We start from the raw sequence: 15883 nt of genomic DNA on the forward strand, positions 1-15883 counted from the left end.
GAAGGTGTGGCTAGTGTTAAGCACACTAGTGATATTCAAGGAGCAAGACAAGAAACTTATCATCGTCACCTTGGATTAACTATCTTTGTGGGTGAAGATTTGATTGAGTGGGTTTTTCGAGCTGAAAGTTACTTTATTATTAACCGACTAACAAAAAATGAGAAGATGACAACAACGATATTTCGTATGAAGGGGATCGCTTTGAATTTGTTGTAATGGAGAGAATCTTGACACTTTTTCATTGGTTGGGATAAGTTGAAACATGACCTATTGCAAAGGATTTGACTATCAGAGGATAGAACTTCATATGAGGAACTCTGGTCACTCTAATAAGGTGAGCCTATAAGCAAATTTGAATGTTATTTTAAGTCAATTTTGGTGTTGTTAAGTGATATGTTAGACAACATTTTCCTTGGGGCATTCATTAATGGGTTATGAGAAGACATGTGGGCGAAGGTCGAATTGTTTTCTCCCCGAAATCTCAAAGATGTTATAAAGAGAGCACAACAGATCAAAAAGAAAAATTAGGTCATTGATGCTCGACCCTGATCCAAGTTTGCCCACACCTACCCAAAAGCCAACAATTTAGGTCCAACTCAATTTTCTATTAACACCCACAACACAGGCTCACACTTTACACATAATTACTCAACCCAATCACGTTCTCCACATCAACCCCACCCACACCCTTCCTCTAATCAAACCCAAAACCAAGCCATCCCATAACCCAATTCCAATGACCAACCAAGACCAATGCGATTTCGTAACCCAAACCCAAACCAAAATCAAATTACTATCCATTACCTACTTTCGAACAAAAAGGACCACTTACAACTTGGAACAACCCTTCTCATAAATTTTCTAACAATGTAAGGGCATCTTCCTCCAGCCCAAACCCAGACGAAATCTTTCCAATGAAGAATTACGATCCAAATAGGAGAAAGGATTATGCTTTAGGTGAAGAGAAATACACTTTGAATTATCAATGCAAATTTCGACAACTGTGGATTATGATCACTTTGGAGGAAGAGAAAGGAGAAGTTTCTTATAAAAAACAGTCCGAAGAAGTTGTTATCAAAGACAAGGAATTGAAGCTAAATCTAGATTCCAGTTCGGTATTGGGTCTAGATTCACCTAAAACTGTTAAGCTCATTGAAAAAATATAAGAGAAAGAGGTGGTAATTTTCTTGCACGGCGAAGCCACTCATGATTTCCCCTCAAGTAAGTTCGTTACCAAACTAAAAATTCGAACGAGACCAGCTCACTCTACAATGACATTGAGAGATGAACAAAAAAATTAGAGGCATTAGCCATTGTAAAGAAGCCAACCTCCAATTCCAAGGGAATTTTATAACTCATATTTTTTTTCCATTTAATATAAAAAGTGTTTTTGCCCATTTAATATAAAAAGTGTCGATGCTATATTAGGAGTAGATTGGTTTTGTAAATTAAGAGAAATGAAGATTAATTAGAAGGACAAAACCATAAAGTTCGTGTGGGAAGGAAAAAAAATAAAAATACAAGATGTTTTATTAGCAAGACTGGAAGTTTCACTAAGAATGCCAGTGAATTCAATGAAAAATGGCAGGAAAGGTTACTAGATGGAGATGATGAAATTTAACACTTAAAATGTGGACAATGAGCAAATGAGGCAGTCGAAAGCGGTAGAAATGTTAAGGAAGTTTGAAACACTCTTTAGGAACCTACAAGTCTCCTCTCAAAATGAAATTAGGACCATGCAATCAAACTGATTAGGCAAGCATAACCACCTAATAGTGCAAGAGATGCTAACTACAAGAATAATTCAACTAAGTATAAACTCATTTTTCAATCCAATACTTTTGGTCAAAAAAAAAAAATAGTAGATGGAGGTTTTGTGTAGATTACCAAGTTTTAAATCAAGTTACAATACTCGATAACTTTCCTATACTAACAATAGATGAGTTGTTAGATGAACTATTAAAAGCTACTGTATTCAGTAAATTGGATTTAAAATCTGAATATCATCAAATTTGTGTATGGGAAGATATGGAGAAAAGAGTCCTCAAGACCCATGATGGCCATTACGAGTTGTTAATAACGTCGTCTGGTCTTTCCAACACCCCAACAACTCCTTAAAGTTTGATGAATGATACGTTTAGACCATATTTGCATAAATTTGCATTGGTGTTCTTTGACAAATTCCTTGTGTATGATAGGCAGCTTAAGTAACAATTGGTTCACTTACAAATAGTGTTAAATCTCATAAGAGACAATCAACTAGTGATCAACAATAAAAAGTATTCCTTTTGACAGGATCGAATAGAATATTTAGGTCATATTGTGTTGGCCTGAAGGGTGGAAGCAAACCCCAAAAATATCCAATACATGAGGGAATGGTCGGTACCACAAGATCTGAGAGACCTGGGATTTTTAAGACTTATGGGATAATATCGAAGTTTTTATAGAGGTATGGTAAGATAGCCAATTTGTTGACAAAGCTACTTAAAAATAATGCATTTAGGTGGAATAAAAAGGTTATAAGGGCTTTTGAGGCCTTAAAAAAGCTATGATGTTTGTCCTTGTACTTGCAATGTCCGACTTCTCTAAATATGGGGATACCCGACTTTTTTAAAGAATTTGTGGTTGATACAAATGCTTTAAGCTTGGGGTTAGGGGTTATAATGATTCAAGAGAGGCGGCCTATTGTTTTTACCAATAAAGCTCTCTTCATTAGGAGTTAAAAAAAAATTGGCCTATGAAAGTAGTTAATAGCTCATTAAAGCTCAAGAAATACTGAAGAGGTTTGCAATGAAGGGGAGAAGAGAAAGGCAATATGAAGTAAAAGACTATGTATTTCCCAAGATACAACCCTATCATTTTACTACATTGGCATCTTGCCCAAATGAAAAACTTAGTTCACATTTCTATGACTCTTAAGAGATTATAAAAATTGGGTAGGTTGCATACAAATTGTCCCTTTTTTCAATGGTCAAAATACACCCCATTTTCCATGTGTCGCAATCAAAGAAACGAATAGGCCTAGCCATAATCAACAAACCCTTACCAAAATGCTTATTAGAGGATGTTAAACTTGAAGTTCAATCACTAGAGATATTAGACTATCGTTACTCACCTCACAATGAACTTGAGATACTTGTCAAATGACACCAACTATCCGATTGTGAGAATTCATGAGAGGTGTATAAAACCTTTAAAGAGCTCTTCCCCGCTTTCATCTTGAGAACAAAATGTCTTTCGATAGAAGGGGTAATGTTAGGTCCAACTTTTATGTTTCACGTAAAAAAAGAGAGCAAAGTCAAAAGAGGCAATCGGTGAAAGAAAGGCAGGAGGAAGCTATAGATTTGGAAATCCAAGGAAAGCGAAGTCAAAGGAGGCAATTGGTAATAGGAAAGGAAAGTGGGAGCTAGAGATTTACAAATCCTAGTTGGCATCACTCAAGGACAAAATTGCAAAAAAAAAAAACCAAGGAAGAAAGGGGAAAGCATAGGAGAATTTGCAAAAAGAAAGAAGACCAAAAGGAGAGTGTTGGCCTCTTGAATGTCATGCAAATTGTTTAATTATACAATTCCATTGCGATGAGAATAGTTCAAACAATAGTTTGATTGTACTGGAAATAATTTTGGCCATTGTAGCATGGATAATAAATAAATACAAGCAGTCATTTATCTTCCAAAATGTGGTTACATTGTTCCATAGTTGTTGTGTGTGTGTGGCTAGATTTTGATTTAATTTAGGCACAATTTCCAAATTTTTAACCTTGAAGACAAGGTGAAATAGGTTGAGTGATAGACCACTCAAGATATATATACAAAGAAGAAAACGAGCATCTGAAGTAGGAAAAGAATTGAAGGATAAAACAATTATAAGAGAAGGCTACATGGCAACAGGGGAGAAAAAGGGAATATTATGATGAATTGGAAGGAATATAAGCAAGGAGTGACGCTTGTTAGAGGGATATGATTACTTTTTAGAAACTTTGTATTAGGGAGGATATTGACTTCTCGAATAGTTGAAGTAGAGTTTGAATTGGTTGTTACCATCAACTTACAACATATATAATATTTGATTTCCCCATACAATTCTTTGTGCTTGTGAATTTGGTTTTTGTGTTTGTTTAGCTGAGTTTTACATAATCATTCAATAGTGATTTATCAACATGTTCATAGAATGTCAAATAAATAATGCTAAAAATTGCAAACAACTTACTTGATCACCAATGTTGAGGGGCACAACATCACCAACAACGATATCATATATTGAGGCTTCTATTCTTCTACCGCCTCTAATGACCTAGAACACTACACCTATAAAGATAAAAATTGAAGAAAAACAATATCCACCATCAAGAAGTATATTAGCCATTCAAGAATTTACCTCCATATGTATGTTTCGCTTCTCCTCATTAAGGTTTTGGAATTGAAGAGATTGTCGATAATCACTTATAGCTAACAAGGAACAAAGTAGTCAAGTTAGATAACATGACTTGTTTAAACTTAAGTTTACAAATAATGAACAACCTTGAGTTAAGTAAAGTACCTAGGGCAACTGTATCCATTACCTATCAACTGGAAATATGTGGTAGCTCATATCTAGTATGCAACGTATTCAAAAGTAGAATCATATAAACACCCACCATCAAAATTGCTATGCCCTAATGTCATCTATCTTGGTTAGAACTTCTTCACAACTAAATATGTTTCCATTTACATACTAATTCACAAAAGACACATTACATAATAATAATAACTACACATACTCAAGACCAGTGTTCTAAAAGAAAAATATACAGATATACAAGTAGCTATAGGGGAATATGCAGAATGCAAGGTCAACATAAATCATAGTGTTCTAAAAGTATGAGCTTTTAGTGTGGGATATATATGACGTTGAACTCTCCAATCTTAATAGCTAGCTTTTAAAGTATGACTTATCTAAGGTTCATGTCATTTAATATCAGAGATATTATCATGACTCCTAATGCGACATAGGTGGTAATGTCGATGCTGAAGTGTTAATCCAGGGCTAGCTAGGAGCTAGTATACAGTCAGCTCGCATGGGGCGTCAAGGCTACAAAAGTGATGATATGTTAAGATTTGAAATGCATCGAATCCCATATTAGAAAGTATGAACTTTTAGTGTACGATTTATATGGTTTTAGACTCTCCAATAACAATAGCTAACTCTTAAAGTGTGGTTCTTCTAAAGTTCATATCATTATACATCTAAAACCATTGTTGAAATTTAATTTGAATCCTCAAACCACTCTCAACAAGTGAATTTATATTAATAATAATAGTAATAATAAAATACATTACATCCAGCAAATTATATATCATAATTCTGTGAGCAAGAAATTTTTATGACAAGGGTTTAGCTCAACAACCTTTGAATATCTTTTTTTTTTAGCATGTCTTGTACCCAAAACTACCTAGTCAACATAACTTCCATGTTTGAAGAATCATTGTCCTTGAAACAACTACAAAGCGATGCCAATGGTACTAAAAGCTTCATTCAACCACTCCTAAGCTAGTGGATCACCTTGTATCTACAGTAGATACCTGAATTAATATATGCTACATCCACAAATGATAAAAGGTTTGGCTTTATCTAGTCTATTGAAAACATTTCGCTGACACAATTTTGGCAATTTTTCAAACCAATCTATGTCAAGGACCCTTTTTTTAGCTATATATTACACAATTAAAGAAATATTTCCTATTACATAGTCCCGGATATTATTTAGGAAATATTTAATCAAATATTATTTAGGATTATATTTAACTAGGAATGGTTAATTATATTGGAATAATATCTAGGAAAAGTTTGAGAATATTATGTAGGAATAATATTTGTTATTTAGGAACAACATTTATTTAAGGTCAAATAAGAGTGGCACAATAATTACCAATTGGGTTATGGTAATCAAATTGATTAGAACTAGATTTTTCATTTGGGCGGGAAAGCTCAAATATAGAAAATTAGCATTGTGTATGAGGAAAAAAGTTGTTATTCAAAAGAGTTTGTCAGAAGAGTAGCTCCATTGAGTTGTAATTCTAATTTTTTATTTCAACAAAGAGTTTAGCATTAATTTAATTGCCACATTTTTTTTCCCGCTTTCAATTCATCACAAACCCAAGAGTCTCATCATATTTGAAATTTAGATGTTTGATTAGATTTTAGCTTATTTCAGTTAGATTCAGTTTAAATAATTAGATTTTTTATAAAAGTAAGAATTCAGATTCTACTGAAGATTTTTTGCCTTGTTTAGCACTTGGCTCAAATGTTTTATTCCTTATTATATCTTATATTTGACTAGTGAAAATTGAATTTATCCACCTAACTCCTGGGTTTTTTCCCCCTTGTAATTACTCTAGTCCTCTCCCCTTTCTTTAGGTCTCATCCATTCTTTCTCTCTTATTTCTTACCTACCTGTTCCGAATCACAAATAAATAGATTTAGAAATTTTTCAGACCAACACATGTGAAATTAGTTAATCAACTAAAACTGACATGAATTAAACTTATCAACCCTAACCAATTGGCAATAGCACTAACCCTAATGGTCTCACACTTTCACACACAGAATACAATTTTTATGATGCAGCACCTGGATAATGAAATTTTCATGCAGTAATGCATCATAAAATCCTTGTGTGTGTGCATACACACACACACGCACACACACACATTTATCAACAAAGGAGATTTTTCATTTCAAAATATAAATAGACTTATCCAAATTAAAACAGACTTAATAAATGCACTCAATACAATTTTGCACTCTTTAGATGACTCTAAGAGCACTAGATGGTTTTGATTATTATAATCAAAACTACCAAAGTATTTCATTCCAGGGTCATTTAACTCAAGATTTTGAGCACCATAAAAAAATGTTATCAAATGTATAAACCATAATTACTGACACAAGCTTAACACCTTCCAGGCCTATGTTTAACCCAAGTACATAAACAATAGAGTGCAGACACCTTATTCCCTAAAATGCAACTGTACAAATTTAATTTCATACCTGTCACAGCAATAATTAGAATAACTGCAAAGGCAATGCTCGCTCCATCACACCATCCTTCCTTAATACCCTGTATAATTTATGGAAATAATAAAGTAATAAGGATGAAACTATATATAGTATGTGCGGAGTTCAAACCTAAGATTCTCAACAACTCAAAATTGAGTTCCAAAGACAGCTACTAGTAGCAAACACCAGGACAGAGGACTGAATGCTCTGGTGATGATTGTTGACCCGTTGGTGCTTCCCAGTCATTGTCAGCCATTTCATTATAGAAACAGCAGCAATAGTACTAACTTAAACTATACCATTCACAAATTAGTAGCAATAAAGCTGTTAGCAAGCTTTGGCCTTTTTCTGGAAGATTAACAGCTTCAAGTTGACTTGTGGCAGTGAAGATGATTACAGTAAATTGATGGCAAAAGTTCAATTTATTTGATAATTGTTAATTTGTTGATTTTGAGAATCGATATTACTCATGCTACTAGAAGATTATGACAAGGAGATCCTCTTTCTTTTTCCTTATTTATTACAGCAGATGTATTGAGTAGCCTCAGGAATGAAACAGGAAGAAAGGTTCAAAAATTCCAAGAACTCATCTATGAACTCTCCCAATGACTTCCTCTAACAATGTAGACTCCAAAAACAGAAGCATAATCAGGCTATGCCCAGCCTTGGCTTACCTCTGTCTTTATGCCAAGTGCCAAAGAAGCCACCGCAGCTACCATCAATATGATCAAAGTCAGATCTTGCCATGCATCCCAGAGGAACATCTATGATATAGCACATATAAGTTGAATAAATTATCACAAATTATCTCTTAAAAGAAAAAAGGTTCGTAAAGAAATTCAGTACTAAGAAAAGAAAAACTACAATCAAAAGATTCAATTTCATAATAAAATTTACCCAAAAACTTCTTCCCTTTTTCTTAGGATAAGTGTTTGATCCAAATACATTCCTTCGTTTCAGCAAGTCTGCATCATCACCATTAATCCCCTTCTCTAAATTTGTTTTTAACAAATCAGATAGCCCTTTAACCTAATGCATCAGCAGGAATACAAAAAAAAAAAAAATGGAAAATCAATAAAAATAGCCTAAAAATTTTTAGAAAAATAAAACAAAAACACAAGTAAAGGTGGACTTGCCCCCCCGCATTGTCGTAGGGCCGAAATATTATGATCCCTTGTCAATGAAGTAAGTTGTTCTTGCCCAATTGGAAAATCACCATTCGGAACTAAAGAAAATTGTGGTGATTCACCTGAATATTAAAAGCACTGAATGAATGATAATTGTTGAATCTATATAGGATCAGTCCCAAATACTGATATCAAACACAAAGTAGAAACAAAAAGTAAACTCACAATCACATCATACTAAAGAAACCAAGTAAAGAACAAAAATTAACTTCCTTCTAAAGAAAAAAACTATCAAAATGGATTTACAGAATAAATGAGACAGCATTGGTAGTCCCAGTATGATTTGCAGAAAGCAAAAGAGAGAGAATAGCCTATAAGGTACAGTCAAAGTTTACAATTAGGGAGGGAGAGAATTCATCTAAGAAAATCCAAATAGAGAATTTAAATGATCCAACAAACCCTGTTCTAACAATATGCAACATATGAAGTAGAACAATAAGATTATGAAGAAGGATATCACGCAAAGAAGAATGCTACTCCAGTGAAAATGTTAAAAGTAAATAGCCTTATTAAAAATATATTGTATGATTCTGATGCTAATGAATACATCATGTAAGCTTAGGCACCAAAAAGATTAGTACCAGTGCCTTGTGGAATACCTTCCTGGAAGCGAATTTTATCCTAAAACAAAAAAGCACAACAATAAAATATATACATATACGTGTGTGTCTGACTTCATTTATGCAAAAAAATCCATTCTATGATAAATGGTATACTCGTAAGCGTTCCACATGTGCTCTAATTTTCCTCAATGATTCTTTCTTCTCCTCTTCCTTCTTAAGATCCAATGTGTACCGGAATCGACGAGAGGGATTTAACACAAGGGCTTCTTGCTACAGCAGAACAAATTTAGTAAGTACAGACATAAAAAAAAAAATATTAAATCATCTTCAATAAACAACAAAACCTTGTATTAGGAAAACACTGTGCCATCAGAGTAACATGGTACATAAGATAATATGATGCCTAAACTGAGTGATTTCATTAAACTTGAGACTGTTACACCTAACACTGTTACTCCTAACTAATCCATCAATATGCAGTTGCGTATGAACCAAGACCTCATATATACACAAAACTGAAGCATATACACATTATTGCTAAATTATCAATTTTAAAAGCCCCAAATGCCTCTTTGAAAATACTTTCACAAATACATTAAACAATTTTTAAAATTCACATAAATTAAAAATAAAAACTAACACATAGTCAATGAAAATTAAGTAAACTGGATACAAACGGCTAAATAACTTTTCCAAAAACATAACCACATTTATTTACCATATGTAAAATGAATATATTTTGCTAACTCCTGCATCATACTTGAATGATAGAACGTCTTCTGTGCTATAATCAAATTCTTTCTCCATTATAATTAAACAAATACAGATTTGTTCCAAGATTAATGTTGGATTGACTTGCAAATAGCTAATTGAAGAAAGCAAAAGTAAAATCCCCAAAGGTGCACAAAAAATAAAGTGAATGCAAATAAAAAAAATGTATAACATCATACTTAATACTAAAATGCATCACCTATTATTGAGTAAGAAAATCATAAGTTGATAACTCAAACTTGAACTAAATGGTCACTCTCCATTGTAATTAAAGAATGAAAATATTTTGTTAATTCCTGCAGCATACTTGGAATGTCAGAATGGCTTCTGCATCATAGTCAATTTCTTTCTCCATAAAAATTAAACAAATACAGATTTGCTCTCAAATAAGTGTTGAATCAACTCATAAATAGCCAATTAACCAAAAAACTAAAAGAATTCCCCGAAGGAAAAAAGAAAAAAGAAATAACAAGCATAAAATTTTTAAAAAAATGTTGAACAATATTCTTAAAATTAGAATGCAACACCTATTGAGCAAGGAAATCATAAGTTAATTGCTGAGACTTGAACTAAACAGTCATTCTCTATTATAATAAACAATAGAAGTTGGATCAAATTATAAATAGCCAATTGAAATTAGAATAAGCACAAAAATCAACTTAAAGCAAAAGAAAAAGTAGAACAACATACTTAAAATTAAAATGCAACACCTACTGAGCCAGAAAATCCTAAGTTAATAAATAACTGAGACTTAAGCCAAACAATCATTCTCCATTACATCTAAAGAAATGCCTGATCAGTAAAATCAATTACAAGCTGAAACAAAGCGGAGAAGAAACATACTCTCCAACGCCTGAGCCGTTCGATGGTAGTGTCCTTAGTTCTAGTGATGATGAAAGGATTTTTGTCGTCATCAGAGACACACGTACCTGCCTCCATGTCAGTAGACGATTCCCTTACTATGTTATCCATTTTCACTGTCGCAGGAGAGATGGCACCCTCAATCTCACTTCCGATTCTTTCGCCAAGCTACTCATAAAAACAATTTGTTCCAAGATTAATGTTGGATTGACTTGCAAATAGCTAATTGAAGAAAGCAAAAGTAAAATCCCCAAAGGTGCACAAAAAATAAAGTGAATGCAAATAAAAAAAATGTATAACATCATACTTAATACTAAAATGCATCACCTATTATTGAGTAAGAAAATCATAAGTTGATAACTCAAACTTGAACTAAATGGTCACTCTCCATTGTAATTAAAGAATGAAAATATTTTGTTAATTCCTGCAGCATACTTGGAATGTCAGAATGGCTTCTGCATCATAGTCAATTTCTTTCTCCATAAAAATTAAACAAATACAGATTTGCTCTCAAATAAGTGTTGAATCAACTCATAAATAGCCAATTAACCAAAAAACTAAAAGAATTCCCCGAAGGAAAAAAGAAAAAAGAAATAACAAGCATAAAATTTTTAAAAAAATGTTGAACAATATTCTTAAAATTAGAATGCAACACCTATTGAGCAAGGAAATCATAAGTTAATTGCTGAGACTTGAACTAAACAGTCATTCTCTATTATAATAAACAATAGAAGTTGGATCAAATTATAAATAGCCAATTGAAATTAGAATAAGCACAAAAATCAACTTAAAGCAAAAGAAAAAGTAGAACAACATACTTAAAATTAAAATGCAACACCTACTGAGCCAGAAAATCCTAAGTTAATAAATAACTGAGACTTAAGCCAAACAATCATTCTCCATTACATCTAAAGAAATGCCTGATCAGTAAAATCAATTACAAGCTGAAACAAAGCGGAGAAGAAACATACTCTCCAACGCCTGAGCCGTTCGATGGTAGTGTCCTTAGTTCTAGTGATGATGAAAGGATTTTTGTCGTCATCAGAGACACACGTACCTGCCTCCATGTCAGTAGACGATTCCCTTACTATGTTATCCATTTTCACTGTCGCAGGAGAGATGGCACCCTCAATCTCACTTCCGATTCTTTCGCCAAGCTACTCATAAAAACAAACCGCTTCCTCTCTTAGCAAAACAATCACTCCTTTCTATACTTTGTAGAAAAAGTCTTCAAGTCATTTTTTATAATTTACCTTCTATTTTTATTCATTTTTAATAGTAAGAAAATTGTATCCAGACTTTCAACAATAAAGACGATTAACTAAGCAAAAGACTAAAACAACGACAAGTAAAGGACAAAACAAAAATTAGAACTGCTGAAATAAAACGCGCTGCGTTTTCATATGTTTACTTGTTTTAGTATACCTGTTGCCGGAGCGTCTTCCCGGGGTCAAGTGAGAGTCAGTATTTTGCTTTTAAGAGCGGGTCCTGAAGGAGGACCCGCCGGAGGGTGGGTATGTTGCCTGGAGATCGTCGGAGAAGCTCTTCTTTGTCGGAAACTTTATTTGAAAGTTTGGAAACCCTTGGGGAGAAGCTCTTCTTCGTCGGAAAACTTTATTTGAAAGTTTAAATTTAGTTTTTCATCAAATCTTGGGTGGGAATAAGTCTTTGGCAAGAGGAAAATTAGTAATGGACCGACATCCATGTCATTTCGAGGTTTGACCTAATTAAATGAGATCTCTTTACCTTAAAGAGTAAGAAACATAAAGATTTTGTAATTATTCCTTCTAAATTAATGTAGTAACATTATTTATTTGATATGCAATATTTATTAATTTAATTTATTTATTTTTAATTCAACTCATAATTTGTATAAAAAAGTTCTTATACATATTAAATAAATTTAAAATTATTATAAATGACCCTATTTCAATGAAACATCTATGCAATTTTTCAATCAAAGTGTTCAACATTTGTATTTTGGCATTTCAATTGAGAGTTTAGGCAAGTTTTTATGAAGATCGAGCAATTTGAGGCTGAAGATTGAGACAATATGTTTCAAATCTCAATATTTCATTATCTAGCTTTTATTATAGCATTTAAGTCTCGATTATTCGGACAGTGATAGAACTTTTCTGATGCGTTATGTTTAAGTTTATAAATATAAAGTAAAATTTGTCAAATAATAATAATAAATGAATAGAGTGTAAAATAGGCAATAAGATATCCTTATTGCCATTTGGTAGGTGAGAGAGCGCCTCCAGGCTCACCGACTCTCGGAAAAAAGTTCACAACCTTCATCAAGTAAGGTATAAAGTTAAAATTCACAACCTTCATCAAGTAAGGTATAAAGTTAAAATTCACAAGCTTCATCACGTAAGGTATAGGTAAAAGAAGTGATAGAGAGGTGTAAAGTAAAAAGAAGTGATAGAAGCTGCAAGAATTTCTCAGATAATATAAGGCCACCATAAAAAGGCTGTTGTTGAATGTTTTACTTTAGGCCAAAAGACTTCTTCCCATCCAAAGTTTAGTCAATTTCTAAATATACACCAACCGAGTTTCAAAAACCTAAACACCTATTTATCATTCAACACTATTGAAATTTTTTGTTAGAGAAAAAAGTAAAATCATCATTTAACTACTAGACCTTAAAAGTTTTTATCATTTTTCCCTTTAATTTAGAAAACTAATAATTTCCCCCCAAGATTAAGTTTTAAAAAATTAATTTTTTCCTCTAGGTTTTTTCTTCTTTCCCCAACAATCAGAATCCATTCCCACCATCGACCAGCCTTCCCACCATCGACCAACCTTCCTATCGTTGACCTTTCCATAGAAGCAGTTTTGTCGGATGAAGACAGTTTGTCTTTGTTCAACGAATTTGTTTCAATGGGAAGACTGGTGGTGGGAGAAGAAGATGGCAAAAAGACCAACCTATAGCTAAAATAGATTTTGGTCATTGAAGAAAGAAGAAAAACCTTAGGAGGAAAAGTGAATTTTTCAAAACTTAATCTTGAGAAAAAATTATTAGTTTTTCAAATCAAAGGAGAAAAATGATATAAATTTTTAGGATTTAATGGTTAAATGATAATTTTATCTCTTATAATTAACAGTTTTTGTTAAGTTTGACAACTCATGGGTGATATTTGAATTTTTAAAACTCATGGTTATGTATAAAATGCACTAAACCTTGGGTGGGAAAAAATCTTTTGGCCTTTACGTTATAACCTTAATCTTTTCCTATTTTATCATTATACATAATTGTACAATCACAAAATAATATACCCCTAAAATTTAATAACAAATTAGTGTAATAAAAAAATTTAAATACAAAACCTAAAAAGACATTAAAAATTTAGAAACTAAAAAATTCAGTAGAATTAAAAATAATTTTATTCAAATTATTTATTTATAATGACATATTTATATAAAAAAGTTAAATATCCTTATGTATTGTCTGAATGATAATTTTTTAAAGGTATATATTTTTTTTATGAAAATTCAATAAACTTGTGTGTTTTAAATGACAGTATCTTTATATATATTTTTTAATTATGATTTTGGTGGTTGGGTGTGTGCTTCAATGCTGAGTCTTGAAGTTTCCTTCGTCTTATAAACTTTTTTTGTACTCCAGGAGAGGAAAACAAAAACCAAAAAGTCATGAAGAATCGACAGGCCATGGTGTTTAGCTTTGTTTAAAGCCTTCTGTTTTTTTAAGCTATCTTATGGCTCCTCTTCCGTTTACTTTTTTTTTTTCTTTCTTTTTTTTTTAATTAATGTCAATTACTTTTGACTTTCAAAGATCTAATTGACATTATGTCAGGAATATAATATGGAGCTGTTGAAGAAACAAAGGCCGCATTTCATTCCACTATTTAAAAATTACTTTATAATTTATAATTTATTATTTATATTATTTTATTTGATAATAAAATATTTTGATAATCTTATATTATAAAGATAACTACTTCTAGCAATGAAGTGGATCCAGTTGTACGTGATTCATGGTTTTTTAAAAATTCATTTTTCTTCTCTACAACCAATGGCAGAGTTAGGATTCAATTTCAAGGGGGACCAAGCTAAATATTTATATAATGAAATTAGCCCCAAAAAAGAAAATAAAACATATCAAATATGATGACAAAATATAGAAATTCATACATAAATTGGTGTTATGTTCCCAGATTGTACATAAAGCAATCAATTTCTCTTCTTGCATATATGTTGTGCTCGGTGTGATTTCCACATGATGTATTTTCCTGAACTACAATTTCTTTTTCCTTAATGTCAGTAAAGTACCCATCAGAATAACCATCCTTGTTAGAATATGTAAACAAGCTCAGTAAACCAAAAACAAACTAATTATAATGCTTTTGTATGGGTTGAAACTCGTAAAATTTAAGTTGTACCGGTGTGCCGAGTGAGATAGGTTTCAACAAGGCTAGTATATTCACTTTTAGTTGATTGCTGCAGTTCAGGCAAAGGAAGAATAAACTAAACAAATTAATTACTACATCAAAACAACATTTAGTCTTTATAAATGGGCTAGAAAGAAAAGGCAAGATTCTTACATTGAGAATTTCTTGGTATACGTCTTCTTTTGAACAAGTTACTGATCGGAGTATCTGGTACAGGAATAAATTTCCCAATAAAGGCAAGGGGCCAACTGTAAGAAAAAAGGAAGGCAGTTCCCCTTGGTTAGAAAACAAATTGATGATAATAAACTAAATAATTATGCAACGTCAAACTTGAGGTTAAAGGTTTAAGGTAGTTATGATATGGATTCAAGAAGGTGAGATTAGTGGTAGGGAGTCTGGATTCATTACCCAGATATTTTATCTCATATAAACTATCCCTTTTATAAGAGAAGTGTCAAGTAAGAGAAGAAGTAGGTGCAGTGGGTACAAAATGAGTCTCTACTTGTGGCCAAGGAGTAGAACAGGACATGATTGGATGTTACGGAGTTCAGGCAGAACAAACTCATTCAAAAAGAAATAAGCTGGGCACAAAGAATACACAGAAGGGTCTAATAACCTGATAAGACCAATAACAACTGAGATGACCCACTGTTTCCAGTTGAGCTTGACAGTTTTCGCAAACTTCCCAAGAAACTCAATGATGATTATCTGCATGCAACAAACAAATTATCAAAAGGCAATTGAACAGCTATAAAGCCCAAGAAGACAACAAAGTTGATTACGTAAGTCTCACCTGAAGTACGATGGTTAGTGTCACTATACCCATGAAAATATGGTTTTTAGTAATACCTCTGAAAATATTCTTTTCATCTGGCTTTCGAGCATTAAATTCATTAAAGATCTGCATTCCAATCCATTATCACTTCATCATGCCTTTCAGCAGTATCAGTTATTCACAAAAAATATTGGCCACTAGCCAGACAATGTATCACTTTAAAACTAAGCCAAAACAGTATAGCAGCTTCTAATTAGGAAGAAATAGGAAATT

At 32.5% G+C, this 15883-nt stretch overlaps 1 protein-coding gene across 6 annotated transcripts in view; it reads right to left on the reverse strand.

The window, feature by feature from the left end:
• Positions 1-15883, reverse strand: part of LOC123200298 (calcium-transporting ATPase 8, plasma membrane-type-like) — a 55754-nt gene that overhangs the window by 14405 nt on the left and 25466 nt on the right. For 2 of the 6 annotated variants that reach the window (XM_044615436.1, XM_044615435.1), the window contains exons 3-12: positions 11392-11577; positions 10403-10588; positions 8942-9058; positions 8807-8846; positions 8175-8287; positions 7936-8067; positions 7713-7802; positions 7030-7099; positions 4378-4448; positions 4210-4293 (exon numbers count right to left, since the gene is read on the reverse strand). In XM_044615436.1, the coding sequence (XP_044471371.1) occupies positions 4210-4293; positions 4378-4448; positions 7030-7099; positions 7713-7802; positions 7936-8067; positions 8175-8287; positions 8807-8846; positions 8942-9058; positions 10403-10588; positions 11392-11577 (1089 nt within the window). Of the gene's footprint in view, positions 1-4209; positions 4294-4377; positions 4449-7029; positions 7100-7712; positions 7803-7935; positions 8068-8174; positions 8288-8806; positions 8847-8941; positions 9059-10402; positions 10589-11391; positions 11578-14552; positions 14885-14988; positions 15084-15451; positions 15544-15628; positions 15737-15883 lie in introns of those variants that run through there. The other 4 variants (XM_044615438.1, XM_044615437.1, XM_044615439.1 and 1 more) reach the window with 3 other exon arrangements.

Source organism: Mangifera indica, chromosome 17 (genome assembly GCF_011075055.1).
Source record: "Mangifera indica cultivar Alphonso chromosome 17, CATAS_Mindica_2.1, whole genome shotgun sequence".
NCBI classification, from domain to species: Eukaryota; Viridiplantae; Streptophyta; class Magnoliopsida; order Sapindales; family Anacardiaceae; genus Mangifera; species Mangifera indica.